The sequence below is a fragment of the Gallinula chloropus genome, assembly GCF_964237585.1.
Source record: "Gallinula chloropus genome assembly, chromosome: 1".
Lineage (NCBI taxonomy): Eukaryota > Metazoa > Chordata > Aves > Gruiformes > Rallidae > Gallinula > Gallinula chloropus.
In genome coordinates, this window is record NC_140085.1 from 185,015,146 (window position 1) to 185,035,234 (window position 20,089).

The following is a 20,089-nucleotide window of genomic DNA, read 5'->3' on the forward strand; positions in this document are numbered from 1 at the left end:
CTGTTCAGCCGGCGGCGGCGGCGCGGGAGGGGAAAGGGCTGCGCGCCGGCCATGGACAGGTTCGCGTGGACCAGCGGGTTGTTGGAGCTGGGGGAGACGCTGGTGGTCCAGCAGCGCGGCGTGCGTCTCTACGACGGGGAGGAGAAGGTGATGGGAGCGGCCCTGCCTGGGGCCTGGTGGCGCGGCGGGGGGAGCCGGCGGGAGGGAGGGAAGGGGAAAGGGCCCCGTGCGGCAGGACCTGGCTATGGGTGGTACCGGGCGGAGGGGAGAGGGGAGGGTGCGAAGGGGCCCGGTCTGCAGGCGGAGCACCCATCGGAGGCGCGGGAGGACGGGTACGTTGTGCTCCAGAGTCTGGCGGGGTTTGGCTCTTTCAGGAGATCGTTGGGGAAGGGATACGATGCGGGACCGAGAAGGGCCCTGGGCGGTGTGTGCCACACGGGGGGAGAGCTGGCAGCCCTGTGGGGCCTGTGTAGCTGGTGTCTCTGTCGTGAAGCTTGATGTGCGCTGCCGGGGCTGTCACCGTCTTCCTGTCCAGGACTGAGCACTTCCCCCGCCTTCTCCACACAGCCAGCTGACCTCGTTTGGTGTCGGGTACAGGGCACGCCATACAGTACACACTGGAGTCACCCTGGGAGCTGTACAATGCCCTCTTGCTCGGGTCCCTAACGGTGCTGTCTTGACTTCTGATCATATTTGGGCCTACTCACTGCTTTCCTTCACTGCTGGAGTAACTCTCCATCTCTGTTTTTAACATGCTACACTCATAAAAAAGCTGTGAAAACCTGCCTCAAGTTTCACAAGTAGGAAGCAATTTGCTAACACAGATTTTCCACATACTGACTGCTGCCAAATCAATACAAAACTTTTTAACAGTAAGATGGATCAATGGATTTCTTTGCTTCTTTGAATAACTTTAACTTTTGTTGTCAGCAAACGGCATTCCAAAGCAAATAGCCTTGTTTAAAATATGATATTTATGAATGTTTGTGTATCTTGTACAGCACATGGTGGGAGGATCCTTCAGGATTTCCTGGGGGAAAGTTTATACAGTTGAAAAAGGAAGTTTTATATATCCATCTAATCTTTTGTACTCATTTTCTCTGTTGTTTCCAAAACTTTATTTATTGTGTTTTCTGAAAAAAAAGGGGGTTCTCAAAATATTGATTTGTTGAATCTGATTGTGGTAATGTGTAATGTTCCCAAGATCAGTATTTATGCAACTTACTGGTTAAATTTTTTTGTTGATCTGTTTTATTTTTCCTGTCTAGGTGAAATTTGATAGTGGAGTGTTACTGCTTAGTACACACAGACTAATCTGGAGGGATCAGAAGAACCATGTAAGTCCTGCTTTTGTCTCTTACACCATTCACTTACAAATTCCATAATAAGCAATAGGTAGCTTGACACAAAAAGATGGCACACAGAAGGAGATTTTTCTTTCTTTTATGTGTGTTGTGTTTTATAAGTATAATCCATTTTTGGGGCTCACAGTATAAAGAAAATTACAGACAGGAATGTTCTTTCATCCAATTCTACTTTAATAAAATACTTGTGTGAAGATGAGGAGGGATGGGAATGAGTCATATAAACATTGCTTTTCAGTGGCACAAGAATACAGGAGAAGAGTCTGGTTTGTGCACTAAAAACCACAAGTTTTGAGGCTGAAGTGGAATGTGTCAGACAAATTACAGTGTGAACTCCTCTCCCATGCTCCTTGTCTACCAAGACCTTCTCTTGCTTACTGTTTTCAAGTCCAAGTTGCCCTGTCTTCTCCCACAGTATAGTCCCAGACCATGATTTGATAATAGGTTGTGTTTGGTGGCCGTATGGTTTTGTCTTACCATCCCAACTGCCCATTCCTGTGCTGAACCATCCCTTCTATAGCCAGAACATTTGTCTGTACTGCTGTGGAGAACTGAGCTGGAGGTTAAGTGGCAGTGTCAGAACTCCTGTGTAAGTAATGCTGCTGCTGGATGCTTTGTGTCATCAGGCCACAGCCTGAGATTGCACACGAGAAGGGGGTGAGAAAGAAGACAAACACAAAGCTCTAAGCATAGACTGTGACAACAGGCACCACTTTCTTGCTGCAGTTGAAGGAGGAGTCCTCCTCAGAACCAGGGTGGATTATCTTATTTTGGACACAATCTTTTAGAAATTTAGCCCTGGAAGCCAAAGTTTTCCAAAAGCACGTGCAGATGCCAACTTTTCAAAGGCCTGTTATATCCCACTGGACTCGTTCTGCACAAGGATAGCTGAAGCACCTATTGCACCCAAAGACTATTCACTATCACACCCTTGCTCCAAAGCAGGGAGTTACTAAGAGCTTTCTGAAGGTATGGCCACCAAGAATGTTTGTAATTTGGCAAACCAATATATTTTTTCTTTAGGAATTTTTTTCAGAAACAGCAGAACTATTTTTAGTATCAAATTTCAAGTTGTTTTGGGAGCTGGTCCCCAGGATGGGGTTACTGTTGAAGAAGTCAGGTTGATTGTCTAGGTCAAGAGCTATTCTGTATAAATTAACATTTTTTTGGTCACAATCAGCCTGAAATAATTTAACTGGACTGAAGTGTCTGTGTTAATCATTTCATACTTCTTCATCAGCATCTTGTTTTGAGAGGTGGGCACATATTGCAACATGCACTGCCTTTAAGCTTCCTGCTTGGACTTTTTGCTTGCTTGGACTGACGTTAAGCATTATGTCTTCAGCAAGTCTCACAACTTCCCATACCCCTATTCTCTCCTTCCCAACAAAAGGATTACATTTGTCTCTTTTCCTCAACTTGTCCCCCTGCTCCTAGGCCACGTGGTTTCTTTTGCTTTCCAAAGATCACTGAATTTGTTAAATCAGCAAAGAAAAACCTTGGAGAATGAGAAAAAAAGTTTTACTAAAGTAACTCAGCAACGATTCTGGCAGGCTCCAGGCTTGATTAAGAGAAGGGGCAGAAACATATGGCCAGGAGATTGGCAAATATCATCCAGTTCTGATCGGGGGATATAAATATAAATAACTTTCTTAGTGTAGTAACTAGAACTGATTCTTTGTCAAGCCTTTAGGACTGAGACTTGGGGAGCACAGCGCCCTTGTATTTTCAGGATGACTTGCTGGCTAAGCTCAGCTGCAATATAACAACAGCCTTGGAACCGTTAGCCAGCTTGCCTGGAATGCACTTGTAGAGACTCCCTATGTATTGGGTACTTGTCACTAGTTTAACATACCAAACCTTTTTACACAAACAGCTGTAAACTGCAGTCAAACAGTATAGAAAGCACAGTGATTTACAAAAGGGAAAACATCCTTCTCTTAAGTTATTGCATAGCTAGATTTGTACAACCTTTCAAATCCTAAAATCAGAATCAGCCATAATGTGAGCATGAGATATTAGAAATTATCCAATAAATTCACATCTGTCTTTTTGTACCCCTTCCTCTTGCTTCTTTCACCACGAAGGAGTGATTCTAAGCCCTGGTGCTTACAGTAACCTCATAACTTTCTAACTCTGAACGAAATGAATCAATCATTTTGGCAGTGTACCTGCAATTTATAGTTGGACTCTTTTGTCATTTTCAGTATTTTTTATCATTTTTTTTTTTACAGAAGTACCATTTTGCCTGTATTTAAAGTGTCCAGCACTAAGTGGGCATTTCACAAACAGTAACCTGTCCTATGTAACAGCTGCAGAATCTGAAGCCACAGAATAATCTAGGTTGTATGAAGAGCTTTTAGAACAGGAAGAACAGACCATGATTTTTCCCAATGAGGGATTTACTCATTAGTCAGAGTTCCTGCATGTGTACCTCCCTAATCTTCAATTTAATGAGTATTTAATCATTTTATGCCAAGTGGAACAATTTTGGTGGTGGGGATGGAGAAAGCCCGGTAACAGTGTTCATTGTAAGGTGGTGTTAGGCACGCCCTCTTGGCAGATATAAGAGAGGTCCAAAGAGGGAATGTAACCCATGTTTCCTGTGTTCTGGGTGACTGTCAATCACTGTGCAGTAGACCAACATTCACCAAAGGACACTCACCAAAACAAGGCCAGGCACCTTAGATGCCTCGAATTTCTCCCTTGAGCAATTTCTCTCTCAAATGCAAATAGGAAAAGTTTAGCCTGATTAATCTCCCACAGATGGATGCAGTCTTGTTTATTGCTCTGCTTTGTTTTGTCTAAAGCACAGTCTAAAAAATGTGTGTCGAGATGCATCAACTGCTGGATTGAGTCCTTAGATGTAGGATAGATGGAGAAATTCCTATTCCTCTCAGTCTAGTTTTGCAGACATTCAACACGTAGGCTGGTGCTTTAGGATATTGGTTTAGCTCCCAAAGTAACATCAGTACGAAAATGCTAAGATCCTGTGAGCATTGTGTACCTACAGGGATGTGCTACAGTAGTGTGCAAATTTTAGTGTTTAAATTTTAAACTTAGATACTAAAGATTTGTTAAATTCCCCAGTCCTCCTGTGACACTAGCCTGAGGTGTCTAAAGTTGACACATTGACACTTGTTTTTTTTTATTATCTAGAACTCAGTTTCAACTTTGTTTCGTTTTCTACTTACATTTCTCTTTAATAGATTGTTTCTGTTGTTGCCATCGTGTTCCACTGGGAGTGCCTCAGGCAGCACCTGTAGAACGCTTGGCTTTAAAGAGTGAATAGTGAGGATGTGGCTGTAATTTCACTTGTGTTTGCATTGATTATTCCAGGAGTGCTGCATTGCTGTACCTCTGTCTCAGGTCGTCTTTATTGAAGAGCAAGCAGCTGGGATAGGAAAAAGGTATGCTGGTGGTCATTATCTTTTTCAGATGGGTCGTTTGCCCCATAGGTACCCAAGATTATGTATTAATTCATGGTAGCTTCCATTAGCAAGCCAAGTTTCCAGAGTGACAGCCACAAGGACCTGCTTTCCTCACTTCAGGTCAAATGTGGAAGAGTCATGAGAAAGCAGGGATTGATGTGATTTGTTAAATAACTGTCTTGCAATCATGAGACAAGTACATATTCTAGCTTGCTGTTCTCATTTGATTAGTCATAAATGATAACAGTGATTTTGCTGGATCTAAATTTGAAAGCTAATTTTAGTCTTTCATGCCACAGAACTGATTTGGGATAGAAACTCTGCCAGATCCCCTATTATATAACTTTAATTGACCATATGATTGATTTGGAGCATGCAAATGCTAATGATGGTTAGAGGGAACTCAAATGTTTCCACTCACTTGAATAACTAATTCGGTATGGTATGTGTATGAAGAGGTTTCACAGGAAAAAGAGGGGGGAAAATTAACTGGAGAAATACATATAGTTGACATCTGTTTGCAGCTGAAAGTCAGATGGGTAAGGTAATATGCCAGGGGTATCCAGAAGAAATCTGGTAATTCACTAATGCTGAAGAAGTCATATAAATGAAGACCTATGGAAAAAGTATCAGTAAACTGAAACAGGAATGACAGACCTGTGGTCACACCGTGACAGCAGTCTTTCATGTTCCTAAAATAACATTATCTCAAGGCTTGTTTTGGTGGTAGGTGTCATTCTAGACAGTTATTTCCATGTATCTTACCTTTGAATGTTGGTTTTGGACAAATTCACCTACAGTGTTCATGAGTGACAATACACAAGTGGAATAGATTAAACATAATATTGAGGCCTTTTGGTTTCCTGTAACAGAGATAGTGTATTTTGGCAGTGGTTATTGCAAGTCAAAAGCCAAATCAGGTGACTACTTGACAACTAGTTTATATCTCAATTAAAAAAAACTTTTAGAAATTATTGCTTGAAATGTTAGATTTTGTTCATTTTTTAAGAATTTATGGTGAGTACATTTCAAATTTGTGAGGTGTTGCTGTTTTAGAGGTTATGGTAGTTTTTATGCAAGATCATCTATAATATTGAGTCAAAATACTTAAATGATGTAAGAAGTAAAGCATCATTTTATGTACTATAGCTCTTACATGAGCTGAAGTTAATGCAGGTTTTGATTAAATGGTTAACTTTGATTTTTAGTAACAATTTTTTTTAGGTATTACAGAAAGTTACCTCTTCTCTTTCCTTAACTTTTTCTTAGTGCCAAAATAGTAGTTCATCTTCATCCTGCTTCTTCAAACAAAGAGCCTGGTCCATTCCAAAGCAGCAAATACTCCTACATCAAACTTTCTTTCAAAGAACATGGGCAGATTGAGGTAAGTTTCATACCATGCAAGCCCAGCATATCAGATCTTTGGACATGCCGTTCCTCTCTTGTTGATGTAGTGATAGTTTTCCATGATCTTTCCATGTTTACTTTTGAGGTGGAGCTTTTCTGATACATCCTTTTTGAAGACAAAACACTGTGAGCCTTCAGGGCTCTATACTTAGGTTAAGGAAGGCAAATAGAGTTCCAAAAATGTCAGGAGGCTTTGTCTTTATTTTAATAGTTTTAATATAATCTTATACTTCCTTTTTGTAATCTTTTAAATTGAACACAGGACTTTCCAAGATGACATCTCTGAAACCTGTTATATGTTTAACAGGGTGAAAAATGGTTCTTTGTAGCTAACAAAGATTGAACAGGAATCAAGCAACTGAATCCTAATAATCTCTCTAATTTTATTGCTGAATGGTTTTTTTTGTCCCAGAGGTTTGTTGCATTTTATGCTTTACAGATATTTTTAGTACCTACACCAAATCTCAAAGGCTTTGCACATTCTAAAAACACACCATGTTTTTTTAGAATAAGGCTTATCCTAAAACACAATTTGCATTCTGTGAAGAAATATTGCAGTATAAGATCCTCACGTGAAGACACTGCAAACTTTAACTGAAAAATGAAAAAAGCTCTACCTGTTCACTGAAAACAGTGCCTAGTTATAACTGAATAGGTAATTGTAACCTTATTTATTTTAATGCTTGTGTCTGAGAATCAAAATTACTATTCTTACTGGTTAAACAACGTATCCGTTACACTCCAGATCTTTTCTTTATGACTTCAGAATGCTCTCCTGTGGACTTTGAACAACCATAAGAATGGGATAAGTTTTCTTTCTGGTCAGTGATAACTACTTAACTAATGGAATGTTCCATTATTAGCAATAAACAAATCATGTAATTGATCTATGTGATTGTCTTTTCATCAATCCAATGACTACTGATATATTTTCCTTCCTTTTAAGAGCATGACTTTGAGCAAACCTTGACATTTTTAACTTTAGCATGTGTTGGAACATTCTGAACATCTGAAAAAAAACCACTGAAGTACTCAGGCAAGTTGAACTAGTAACTACATGGCTCCTCCTCTAATGCACATGTTCTTGAAGATTGGACATTAAGAGTCCAGATAATGAATGTTGTACTGTGGATGTGTTACCATGCTTTTCTTACAGTGAAGTTTGTTTCATCTACCATCAAGATGCTAAAAATACCCAGAGGTACTCTGCACAGTTCATGAAACATCTGTTGTCACTCTTTAATGTTTGCAGTTCTATAGACGGTTATCAGAAGAAATCCAACAAAGGAGATGGGAGAACATGCCTACTGGTCAGGCCATTCAAGTTAACAAGGATCCACGGGTATGTGCAGAGCTTCTTACATCCTTCTGTATGTCCCATGTCACTTTGGTTAGCTTAAGGACAGAATCCCTAAGTTATCTCTTGTCCCTTTTCTTGCTGCCCCCACATGGCATGCCTGTCTAGCCAATCCTGTGGGCATGTGTAGGAATTCAGCTTTACTTGGCCTGTTTCTTCCCTGGCACAAATTAGTTTCTCCTTTGTAGTTTTCACCTAATAGAGAACCCTGTGGCTCCACTTCTTTGAGTTTGTTTAGGCTTCAATAGTTGATAATGAGCACCATTTTTTTATGGAGTCAGACAACACACACTCACATATATAATTATACACATATTTATATGTGTAGATAAATATTTCTATCTAATTTTACTCAGCATGAGAGATACAGCAGGATTTTGGGTCTTAATAGTGATTTCTGTTCAGGGGTTTTTTGTGCCTGGAAGTCAAGTATATATCATGTAACTTGCAACTGCTTGGAACTTGTATGTTTATTTAAATGTATGTTCTAAATGGACAGTTGTTACAGAGAATCTCTTTGTCCTATGTTAGATTTCCTTCATCTGTCTGCATAATTCTAGGTTATAAACCCTGAGAAACATGTGGATGTTTCTCCCTGTGAATATGTTGAACATGTAGCACTGTGTATTAAATAGGGTCATTTAAACCTTGTTCCATGTCAAATCATGTGTGTCGTCCTTTGTAAATGTAGTACCTATAAACATAGTTGCGTTTGATGGACTAATGGGGAAGCCTGTACTCTGCATCAGGAACCACTTAATGAAAATGCCTTACCTCTGTTCTTACTCTTGACTCCCAGCAAATCATTGACAGAGGTGCTAAGCACTTAGGTACCAGTCTTTCTAAAACACTTACACATTTCCACGATGTTCATGTGGGCTTGGGAGGCTTTAATTGGGGTGAGCTGGAATGCTCAGTATGGATCAAGTTATCGAGCATCTTCATAGTTACAGCTTCAATACAATAAGCTTATTATCAGTCTACTACAATAAATTCATGTGTGCCTTACACTTCTTTTATTTTTTGACACTGGTTTAAAAAAATATTTTGAAGCAATATATGAAATACTGTATGTATGGTATCAGTTCTTTGGAGGAACATTTCCTGTCTTTTAATGTAAGTTTTTTTGCACAGAGAGGCAGATGAGAAAACTTAGCATTTCCTATTTTGATTCCTTTCATTATTTTCTTTTGCAGGCAGGAAGAATAAGGGCTGTAGGAATTGTAGGGATCGAAAGGAAATTGGAGGAAAAAAGAAAAGAGACTGACAAAAACATTTCCGAGGTAAATATTACTGAAGTTTCAGGGCCAAGCACCTGTCTGAGCTATTTACATTCATTCACACTTTCTTTTAGGAGCATCTGAGACTATTCATTGTTTCTGCTGAGAAGTCTGTTTTGATAAGGAGTGTATAATTTGCAGTTAATTACTTTGTTTAACTGTCTTTTCAATATATGTAAAGGTACATAATTTAAACAGTTCCTTTCAAGAATACTTTTCTTTGCAACTAACAGTGTGTATTTATAAAATGTATTTATAAAATTAATCTTGGTAGAATTTGAAATCTGAATTCAGTGACTTAACACCAGGAAACAGAACACAAAGGCATCTGCAGAAAGCAACTATTACGAGTCTTGGGGGGGGCTCTTCCTTTTTTTTTTTTACAGCTAATTTTTATATTAATTGAAAATTTTTTATATATTAAGAATACACTGATCCTAGTGTCTGCACATAACTGTGGTGAAGTTAGGTTTTCATCTTACAAATAGTCAGTTTTTTAGGCGTATAGTAAAATGTTCTGCAGTCCAGGCATCAGCAAGATGTTACAAGTATCTTTGCAGGAACCTGGGCTAGATGGAGACTGTCCTTTTCTCCAGAAACAGCCCAGCAGGTGAATGACAGATACCAATACAGAGGCAGTTATTGCTATATACCTGGGAGCATTATCCTCAAAAATAGTCTGGTTCTGTTTTGGTAATGGAGATTACCAGAAGAGTACTCATAATGTATATGCAAGAGATTTGGTCTTGTGGCAGAGCTTTGTGGGATTCAGTGTGCCACAGCAAAAAAGGCATTCACTGCTCTGGTATGTACAAGAAAATTACCGTTCCTCTGGAGGCCACAGGCAGTTTCACCTACTGGCAGCATGAAACTTTTTGCTTTCTGCTTGTGAGGAACGTAATGAATGAAGTTGTGTGCGTAGTTCAAAAGGTATTGTGGCTACATGCATGTGTATATAGTTCAAAAGGTATTGTCTGGTTATTTTTTCCTTTAGTAGTTTTGTGAGAGAGTGAAAGAAATCCATTTATATGTGTTGTATGAACAGAGGAAAACCATGACTTGTAAAATCCTGCCTTCCTCCAGCTTTAAATGTTATAAATGACTTAATTTAAAAAATGGTGCCCTGGCTTCCAGGAAAAGGCTTCCTGCATCTGCTGTTCCCTGCTGATAAGAATCCAGTTCTTTAGCCTTTGTTTATCTGAGGAAGTTCCTGTTAGGTGTGTGCACATTCCCCTTTGTTTCCAGGCCTGCCCTCTGTGAGTCAGGCAGAGGAGGAGTCAGACACAGCATGCTGTTTATGTAGCTAAATCAAGGGTTTTTTTGATGAATGATGTTTTCATGCAGGTTATTGAGATTAGTAATAAGCTGTAAAAGGCCTTGTTAGAAAAGTTTTTGTTGATATCATATACAAGTACAGAAGAAGGGCTTTGATTTATGCTAGAGATTGGGAAATCTATTGTAAATTTTTGAATTTGGAGATTAGGAAGTAAGAAGAAATATTCCAAAGAGAAGCTTTTGTTCTGATAGTGGTAGATTATTTTTATATGGTGGTGTGTTTTCTTTTCTCCCCTTGGAACCAAGTTTTGGTCCATGTACTTTTGGATACCTAACTTAGGTACCAAGTGTAAAAGAGATTAGACTTTTCCAGTCAGAGGAGAAATACTGGCACCATTAGGAGAGATTCAGATGAAAAGCAAATGCTCTCTCTTCCTAGAGGCATCCTTCTCTTCTTTGTGTGTTGAATCTCAGACCAATAAACTTTGAAATAAAGTACCTAAATGTAGATGGGAACAATTGGGTCTTCCTGCACAAATTCTGCTAAAATGTGTTTTTGTAGTTGAGTGTTAGTCAGAGTAAGCTGAGAATCACATAGAAGCAATGACTAGAAGCTGTAGGCAAGATGTATCTCTGGTCACTTGATATACTCTAACTAAACAAACCCTCTTGTGACTAGAAGAATTGTCTGCTGGTGTTAGGCAAGTTTTCACTGAAAAGGTTCAGGAATTTTGCTCACATCACCTGTTCAAAAAAGGTTGTTTGAGAAGGTTGGCTGCTCAGGCACAGTGTTGTGTGTTTGAGAGAAGCGGGTAAGGAGGCTGAGAGTGTGATCCTGAGAGTTGCTTTACAATGTAGTTCCATTAATACAGTTGCAAACACTTGTATATTTTTAACATTAATTTTTTAATGCTAGCTGGCTAGCATTACTAAAACTTCTGAATTTCATTAAACCTTAAGCATTTTTTAAAATATGTTTTATTTTAGTGTAAAAATACCCTTTTTTTGGTTGTTGTAGGATTGTTGTATTTGAGGCTGTAGCAGTTTACTGAGCTTAGTAGATTTGATATAATTGTGGTTCTATGGTGGATGCCCAGTTTATTTCATGTTTTTTTGTGGAGACAAAATAAAAAGTCTAGAAAAGACTAGAAAAAATGTTTGGCACAAATACTTTTTTTCCCTTTTTCTAGCCGGTGTTTTGGGTTTTAGGTCCAACAACAATAGAGTTTTCAGAGGATGCTTTTAATCTAGTTTTTATCTTAATTTATTTAAATCTGATCGTTTGTCTCATGAACCTTGTTTTCTTTTTTAAACTGTTTTTTGTTTATTATGGTACCACCACTGTCCCTATGTATGATACTTAAATGAAGAGATGTTCCCTCACATTTTCAGAGGTTTTTTTCTCTGAAGTTACAGATACATATGAAAGCACATACCCTCTTTCTTGCTTTTTGAAATGACTATTTTTTACTAGCAAATTAACATCTACTGGTGAAAGTAAAACTCATCTTGCCAGGCAGAATACACCTGTAGCTTTTCAGCTGGCTTGCTGCTGGCCAGAAACAATAGATCTCTTTGAGTGAGGGGTAACTGTTGGAAGAAAACCTACCATTTCCAACAAGAAACCTTCTCCCAGCTTTTTGGAGACCATAACAAACTTGGACAGTTTAATGTTTTCTGGGCTTCAGGATCTTATTGTTCCTTCCTACCATATGGATTTCAGAAGTACTGAACTAGTGTTCACATACTAGAAAAGCCTGCAGTTCTTTGATTCATTTCTTCATTCTTTGTTGTTTATGGATTGCACAATTAAAACCTGACATACACCAGATATATCGACCAATTATATAGAAGAGCTCACGTTATAACACACCAATCTAATGGGATAAGCAGCTCTCACCAGTAGTCTGGATGGATGGACAAAGGCAGCCCACTATATCTATGAAGCTGAACCCTGTAATTATACTGATCTGCAATATCTGCTCTTTATTTCAGGCTTTTGAGGACCTTAGCAAACTAATGGAGAAGGTATGACATGTGTCATTTATCCAGGTAGACTTATGCCTGTTTTCTCAGTTTTGAGCATGTTTTCTCTGTTAAGCTGAAAGTTGACTTACCTATGTGGCTTTCTTGATAGGCTAAGGAAATGGTGGAGTTATCCAAGTCAATAGCTAATAAGATTAAAGAAAAACAAGGTGACATCACTGAGGATGAGGTAAATTAATTTTGTTTTTAAAGTCAACAGAAACGTTGCTGTGCAATGCAAAAAGCTGTTCAATTAATACATGTAATGTTAATAAAAAACACTACATGGTTGGGTTTTTTGTGTTGTATTTCTACAGAAGGTAAAGGAAAGTTACTTATTTGGTGTTAGCTTTCCTTTTTGCCCCTTCTTAAAAGCAAAGTTTTAATGCCTTTGAGTAAATTTTTGGGGTTTTGACCAGCAGAGCTCAAAAACAAATTGTATTGAGCCTTGGCTTCTCTTTGCTAGTAACTGACTTTATTGGCAGCAAACTGAATGCATTTATTTGCCCAAACTGCCTTGTTGTAATAAAATCAAGGACACTTAAAAAACCAGAATCTTCAGTAACTGATGTGCTTTTAAACTTACTTCTTTATCTTAGACTATTAGGTTCAAGTCCTATCTCCTGAGTATGGGTATAGCTAATCCAGTTACTAGGGAAACATACGGATCTGGAACACATTACCACATGCAACTGGCGAAGCAGCTAGCTGGGATACTGCAGACACCCTTGGAGGTAAAGTACTTCATCTTGCACCAGCATCTTCCCTGTGTTGCTCTAACTGTGCCTTGGCTGTAGGACTGTGAAAGTCCTTTTCTTTTGAAAGTCTCAGATTCAGCAGTACAGCCTCTTATTAAGCAGTTACAGAAGGAATATACATGCTCTTTCTGAATAGGAAATTTTAAATGTGTGTAAGAATTTTTCTTTAGAGTAATGGTGTCTCAGCTTCTGAGTTGTGAATTCTCAGTGATATTTAGAAAATCACATTAGCAGTCTTTCTTCTGTTTGAACAGTCCTATATATGCCCTTTACCACAGAGTATTGCTTTTTTAAAGAAAGACTGAAACAATGCTGGCTTTGAAAATATTGAAAATAAAAGCAGTCAGTCTTTAAACTGCTTAAAAATGGCATATTTTGCAAATATAGCATGGAGTTGTTATATAGATTCATACTCATACCCCCATCCTTAGTAACAGCTCATCTTTTTATTTATCTGAACCTGTTAGAGAAGTGAGGATTCTCAACAAAAAGTTAGGTTTCAGGGTGAAACTTAGAAGGCCATGTGTCTAGCAAAAGGCATATATTACATTACAGTATTTTTCTGAAAGCTGTGTGCTACCTAGTATGATCAGAATGGAAAACTGAGGGTGTCTGAAAAGTAAAAGTGGTAAATTGATTGATAGGATTAATATATTTATCTTCCTTGTTCCTGTGATTTATTCTGCTTTAAAATCCAAGTGTTTCACAGTCTTTGGATGTAGTATCAGAGGCTTGCATTTTATAATTATTAGAGAAAGATATAACCTAACAACTTAGCACTCACATACACGGTATTGCCTGGGTAGTTTTTTTCATTGAAGCCCATGATTTAGCTCCTCTGTTTTACATGTTTAATTAGTCATACTGTGTTTATTAGATTAATGCCATTTCTCTTACCAGTCTTGTGCTTAACACAGGAGCGGGGAGGGATCATGTCACTCACAGAAGTGTACTGTCTGGTAAATCGTGCACGAGGATTAGAGGTGAGGATTCTTTTCTAATAAATGACTTACAAAGTTTTATAAGGTAATTAAAGAAACAGCATTAAAATGTTCCCTGCCAGTTGCTCACTCTACCTGTCTAATAGCATCAACTGATGAGCCCTTTGTTAAAATTAGGAATTTTTACCTTTTTTTCCTTTCTTCTCCTTTCTTGTAATGTTTATGCATCCTGTACAAGTTGTGAATAATACGTGCTTTTTATAATACCATATAAAAGGGAAAACCTCTCCTTATCTGGAAAGAAAACTGCAAGTACAGAGAACACTAAAGAATGGTGAATGTTAGTTCGGGATTTGTTTTCTGGTTTTTTACAAAATACGTCAATTCTTTCTGTAAATAGGGCAAGAATGATTATTATAGAACACATAGCAAGGGAACAGAAAGGGGCATAGAAGCCAAGAAAACAGACTGGACAATAGAGAGGAAGAAAATTAACAATGTTATGTAGCCTGGTGTATTTTACAGCTGTAGTTATTATAACTGTTTGTTTTGATGTTGTGCTGTATACTTGAAATGGAAGCTGCAAATAAATATGTTTTATTATTTTAATAGTTGCTGTCACCAGAAGATTTAGTAAATGCTTGTAAGATGCTGGAGTCACTGAAATTACCACTAAGGTAAGAGCTTTACAGATGGATTTATAAAACAGGGCAGTCACCAGCCAGACTGTCCTGCTTGGATGACTTAATACCTGCAGTAGATTGGTTTTTTTTTTTCCTTAAGCAAAGTCATCCTTTGCTTGAAGGATGCTGCTGCAGGCACCAGCATCCACTCCACATTAAAAGATGAATATTTAACCATGGTTCACTTTCCTGGGAAGACAATATCCTTTTCACTTCAAATAGAAATTTTTTTTTCAGACTGTGAGTAGTGTTTAACCAAGCTCAAACATATGCCCTCCCTTTTCATTCTCTTCAAATTCTGAAGATGCTTTTAAGGCTCAGTTCATTTTACAGAGCTCAGAACTTTGGGATTGGTTGTTTGGGTTTTTTTCCCCTTTTGTTATGTGGTTATAGGTGTGGATGCATCAAAAACGTGACTGTAAGTGATGTGCATAGGGTTTTTAGTTACTTTGAGTCTCTTGGTTTTAGGCTTCGGATATTTGACAGTGGTGTGATGGTGATTGAACTCCAGTCTCATAACGAAGAGGAAATGGTAGCTTCTGCTTTAGAGACAGTAAGTGTACTTCATTTCCTTCAGTGTTCTGACCATGTTGGAGAAACTTAAATACATTAGGTATAAAAACCTAAGGTACAGGATTTCCTTTTGAGATTTTGAGATACAAAATAGTCCATTTCTAAATCTTCTCACAGAAATACTTAAATAGCACTTTTCATCTTCAAAGTACTGTGCAGGCAATAATCTTAGTCATTGCGTTCTCTTTAAGGGATAAATCGCTTTTCCAAATCTTTTCAGACTTTGTTAACCTCCAACCTTCCTCCACATCTTTTGTGGTGTAGGATGAAACTCATGGCATGTATTAAGCATGAAGTGGACTTCAGACACTGTACACAACGTGCTTGAAGGCAGTGAATGCTTTAAATGTTGATATAGGCAGTTGTTTGGTTTGGGTTTATTTCATAAGCTAGCACATTTTCTGTGTAACATCTTGTGCTGCGTTTGCCACTGTGAAGAGCACTCAGGCATAGAGTAGTGCATGTAGAGTTAAGCTAGCTTCAGCAGGGGAAAAAATATAAATTGCTCAGTGTGGTAAGCCTTCATGGTCTTACTACCCCGGTCTCTAAAGTCCTGCTTTCCCATCATTATATGATGCATTTTCCTGTGTCTTTTGTGGTGGGATTTATTTTTTTGTTTGTTCACAAAGTTGAGTAAAGGCTGATTCAGTGTATCCAAAGTTAAACTCCGGAGAAGACTTTGACTTGGGCAGTCAAGAAAAAAATAGAGCTAAACCAGACACCTTTGCACTTATGATATAAAGCAGACTCTTCAGGTCTTTTTGCATGATAGTTACTGTATGGCTTTCTCTCATCAAAAAAGAGAAATGTATATAGCTGTCTGAAAGATTCAACCCTAAATTATCAAAACTAAAATGCTTAAATCTTTCAATATGCTAATCCTTTCCAGTTAGTTCCTTATATTTACAAGAAAAAACACCTCGTCCTTTTTAGGACTTTTTTTCTGATTATTTTTGGTTTCTGATTATTTTGTTGCCTTCAGTAAGAGTGCTTATCTCCTTGCAAGAAAAGGAAAAATCTTTTTTGATAACAAATGAGGTCAACTGCAACAGATGGCACATTTATTACTGAAGTGCCGCTTTCTTTTTCTTCCATAATGTGAGACTTTGACTCCGTAGAAAAATGCAAGGGGAGGCTTGGAATGAGGCAGGCTCGCCCGTAAGGGTAAGGGAAGATGAGATCAGACTTGAGGCCAAAAGCACCCTCTTCTTCATGTATTATGTACAGTAATGTGAAACTTCAGAGAAGAAGGTAAAGGAAGTCACAGGGTTTCAGAGAGGAGAGAGAGAGGGGGTTTTGAATAGCTGGCGAAGACAGGAAAGGACACGGAAGTCAAAGGAACACAAAATCACCGTTCAAGAGAGTAGTGGTTTAGGAGGAAGGATAATTAATCACCTACATGTGCATTACATTGTATAGCTGACTTCCATCCCTCAGATTTGATCACTTAGCTTCAGAAAATCTGAAATTAAGACGAATTTCATCTTGAGTTTCTGTAAAAAGACTACTACCGAGAAGGACACAGAACAGACTGCTCCCCACCCAGTTATGTGGGAAGCAGGAAATGGCAACTGCATCTGGATTTACAAGTTTGCTGGAATCTGAAGCAATGGCAAAATGAAAGAATTATTAATTTGTAGGGTAATAAAACATGTTTATTTGGGGAAAATCAATCCAGTAATAAGTCTAGACTTCATATCTAATATTTTAAACATCCACATGACCAACCTGTGTGAGAAAGTTTCATTTTATCATGTATTAACTAGTGTGGTTGGGACAATGGGGCCAAAGTTTTGAGTCTCAAGACTGAACCTGTCTTTAGTGTCAGCTGAATGCAGTGGTGACGGCTTTTACTGATCCCTCTAGTATGCTGTAACGTAGGGTGGAGTACTACGGTGTCGGCATTTTTCTGCAGGCAGTGGGGATGTTTTAAACCCCATTAAATTCTCCACTTTTATCTGAGATAACTTAAATTTCTAAATTGATGACCTGCACTGAACAGGTCTTTAATTTCCTCACTTAGGCCTCACTGTTTGCAGAATCACTTAGTGTAGTTGGGCTGTGTAAATACTGATTGTGACAGTACACTGCTGACTGAGCTATTCTGATTTTTCCACTCATTTTGTCCCAAGGCATCTTTTAAAAAACGCAGAAGGAAAGGGTACCATGTGATTTTTTTTTTTTTTTTTTTACAGACTTAACTCTTTACTGTGTTCTGGTTTTATACTTGGCAATTTTCTCAGGACACAGAAAAGGCATTTTCAAGGGGAAACACTCAAATTACTTGTACTTTTTTAAAATTCAAACTAGTTGTTGTCACAGGGGATTTGCTACCAGTTTATCACTTCACAAGTCCAGAGCTGATTCAGTCAGTGGTTGAGAGAACGTCATTGTTCTTTTGATGCCATAGTTTGTTTATTTGTGTGTGGGTTTTTTTGACAGGTGTCTGAAAAGGGTTCTCTCACAGCTGATGAGTTTGCTAAGCTGGTGGGGATGTCTGTTCTCTTAGCCAAAGAAAGGTAAGCAATAATTGCTGTGTTTAACACCGTCATTATCATGGTGTCCCCAAGTAATACAGTGTCTTCTTCTGCTTTTCTCTAGGCTGCTTCTTGCTGAAAAGATGGGCCATCTTTGCAGAGATGATTCAGTGGAAGGCTTGAGGTTCTACCCGAATTTATTTCTTACACAAAGTTAATGCAGTTTGTCTACAGATTGTTGTGTAAGAGTTGAACAAGAGGGCAGAGGGCAGAATGCTTCCAAAAACTGACTTTAAAATTTTTATTTTGTTAGTCAACTGCAACAGTGATGAACATTGCAATGCTTCACAGTTCTCAGGTATCTCAAGTGCTGAATCCTCTTACGTGGAACTGAAAGGAAATAGGAATCACTAAGTCAGAAGCATCTTAATTGTCTCAAGCCAGCTAGCTCACGTTTCAAGTTGTATTTGATGTGCTCTGTAGTTTCTCCTTTCAAGAGAAGTCAGATGAAGATTCCACACAAGCAAAAGCGGAAAGAATCTCCCTGTAGTCTGCCACAAGGGTGGGCACCCAGCAGACAGGTTACTGCATACTCCAATTTCAGCTTGTTTATGTCAGGAGCAACAAAGCAGACAGATGTATCCGTAGCGATAAGGAAAGCGACTTTGGTGTTACTGAGGTATAAGGAGCAAACCAGTGTAGAATGACCCCTTCTCCCTGAAGTGATCAACAGTTTTCTAAGAGAGGATCTTGGGGTTCTTGTACTTTGAGACAGAAAGAACCGGCTGCAGGAGAGATTAACTTGTGTGAATCTAGAGAACATGGTATTTATTTTGTCATGTCTTATTCGAGTACCTCAGCAAGAAGCATTGTTAGCTCAGACTTCCTCCCTTCTCTTTCCCTGCCATCTTCCTTCCTGTCTCATTATGTTGCACTTTGGATGCCTTTTCTCTGTCTTCTCTTTATGTAGCCGAGTGTAGTAGCTGCCTGCCGCTCTACCAGACTCAGCTCTGCTGTGCTTGGTTTTTATCTTGTACTTCTAATGAAAGATCGTTTGGTTTGTTTCATCGGCCTATTATCTGTTTTGGAGAGAGGGTTCATTTGCTTACACCTTGTATGTGAAAATTACATGCTTTCAGTATTGAAGGGAGGAAGAAGACTATCACCCTGTGTTTAATAGTCAGGAGGCAGCATACTGTTTGGTATTCCTTGCCCTGTGTTCACACTGAATGGGATTTGATAGTCTTGGTTTTCCTAACTCCAGTGGAGTTGTTACATTACTTTAAGATCTGTTGTCATGGTAATAATGGAAAGGGGTTGGTTATGATCCAGGTCGCTTAAATTTTTGGTATTTTTGAGGTGACCAGTTTTACTACATAACAACATTCAAGGTATGAGCAAGAACAACATAGGTAGCTGTTGTGTTTTTAATGGCCAAATCAACATTGCAAAAAAGGAAAAAGGGGGCTTTTAAGAACCTGAAAATATTTTCCAAACTATTTCAGTGTTACCATAGCTTAGACAAGGGTTAAGAGCCTGCCAATAAGCAGTTCAGGGCAGAGATCCCTACAGTGATGACACTTTGGGTTTATAAGATGCTCATTTAGATCCAAGGAATTGTGTTCTCTTACCCTTGTCACAAAGAAACGTTTGTGCAGTGCTTTCCTTAGGGCAGTCTTCATCTGTTTATGAAAGGTGCTACAACAGTTGTATTTGACATAGCTGAAGGAACCAGTTCTGCACTGTTCTTACTACGTTACCCATCTAGTATCACCTCTTCAGGAGCCTTATGGCTTGCTGCTTTTCTTCACCCTCCCCTCAGCCCACAGAAGAGACCCGTGCGAGGTGTGCCAAGCAGTGCACATCTAAAGAGGGACTGAGGAGGCAGCTGGTTTGTCACAGCGGTTTCTTCTGCCCGATAACCCAGACCTCAGTCAGGGGTGACCAGCGGTTTATGGGCTTGAACCTGTCCCCACAAGGTGGCATGTCTTCTGCAGAAAGAGCCAAACCAGAAAGGAAATGCCAAGTGTAAACTCTCAGCCTCCCTTGGTCCAACCCTGAGTATTTCATTATCTTAATTAAGCAATAACAATACAGCCTGTGTGGAATTATGGTACCTTCTCGAGCTTTTCTTTCTCAAGATTTTTCCTAGACTTCTTTTTTTTCTATGAGGAAGAGATCTATATGGTAGATTGTACAGCTGGTTTTGAATTTAAACATACACATGAGAGAATGACTACTAGAAAGTAATAAAAATTAAAAGATTTTCTTAAATAGACTGTTCTGTTGGTTTGTTGGGGCTTTTTCCTAAATGTTTTGGGCAGCTTCAAAATACTTCACACATCAAAATCTTGTGGTTCCATGGGGCAGGTTTATAAAGCACATCACGCTTCTGCTTTTGTACCTGAAAGGGTATAAGACAGTTTTGCTTTTAAATTAAAAGGCAGAATTAACTGTGATTGGAGTGCTCTGGTTGTGTTGCAAAGCAGCCTGTGACCCATCCCAGGCCAGAACTGCA

General features: G+C 38.8%; 1 protein-coding gene across 1 annotated transcript; it reads left to right on the forward strand.

The window, feature by feature from the left end:
- Positions 1-51: 51 nt before the first annotated feature.
- On the forward strand, positions 52-19,803 carry VPS36 (vacuolar protein sorting 36 homolog; the record flags this gene model as incomplete). Its single annotated transcript, XM_084261643.1, has 14 exons — positions 52-147; positions 1,269-1,337; positions 4,704-4,774; positions 6,065-6,179; positions 7,455-7,544; positions 8,756-8,842; positions 12,110-12,142; positions 12,252-12,329; positions 12,739-12,873; positions 13,815-13,880; positions 14,451-14,515; positions 14,990-15,074; positions 17,537-17,613; positions 17,696-19,803. The coding sequence occupies 14 exons, from the start codon at positions 52-54 to the stop codon at positions 17,787-17,789; spliced, it is 1,161 nt and encodes a 386-aa protein (XP_084117769.1). The 3' UTR covers positions 17,790-19,803.
- Positions 19,804-20,089: the final 286 nt, after the last annotated feature.